This window comes from Penaeus monodon, chromosome 27, assembly GCF_015228065.2.
Source record: "Penaeus monodon isolate SGIC_2016 chromosome 27, NSTDA_Pmon_1, whole genome shotgun sequence".
NCBI classification, from domain to species: domain Eukaryota; kingdom Metazoa; phylum Arthropoda; class Malacostraca; order Decapoda; family Penaeidae; genus Penaeus; species Penaeus monodon.
In genome coordinates, this window is record NC_051412.1 from 33,538,243 (window position 1) to 33,538,866 (window position 624).

Sequence of the window (624 nt, forward strand, 5' to 3'; positions counted from 1 at the left end):
GAAGAGAGACAGTGAAACAAAGAGCGCCACAAGGACCCAAAGCCGCGGTGACAAACAGGACGCAAGGCAACGTCCGAAGAGCGCCAAGCCGAGGAACAAGGAGCGACGTGCGGGAACACAGCGGGAGACAACTCACAGTGGACAGAGAGAGTGACGTTGGTGGAGAGCGGGCGGGGGAGTAGAGGGCTTGTCACTCTGCACTCATACACGGCCCCGTCCTCGTGCCTGGACCCCACCACCTGCTGGACGCTGCTGACACTCCCTTCCTCCCTGACGTTGCTGACGGGAGCCTTCGTGCTGACGGTCGCATCCGCCCGGAGGCTCTGAAGGGTGACGGCCACCGCGGGGTCGAGGGGTCTGCCGTGTCTGTACCAGAGAACCCAGGGACGTGGGTTGCCTCCTGTGACTCTGCAGGTGAGGGATCTCTGTTCCCCTTCCTGCAGGATGTCTCCTTTTGGGTATCCTGTGATGAGTGGGGGGTCGGGGGGGTCTGTGGGGAAACAAAAAAGGGGAAATTAGTGAGTGTTGAGAAGAGAGATTCGATAAGGGAGGAGAGAAAAGAGATATGAAAGAGTAAAAGAAATGAAAGAGAGAAAGAGGTGAGAGGAAAGGGCAAAAACAGAA

At 57.5% G+C, this 624-nt stretch overlaps 1 protein-coding gene across 1 annotated transcript in view; it reads right to left on the reverse strand.

Moving 5' to 3' along the window:
• The window catches only part of LOC119590500 (synaptogenesis protein syg-2-like), a 61,352-nt gene that overhangs the window by 53,681 nt on the left and 7,047 nt on the right, over positions 1 to 624 (reverse strand). Inside the window, exon 3 of the mRNA XM_037939150.1 lies at positions 137 to 490. Coding sequence (XP_037795078.1) covers positions 137 to 490 — 354 coding nt within the window. The remainder of the gene's footprint in view (positions 1 to 136; positions 491 to 624) is intronic.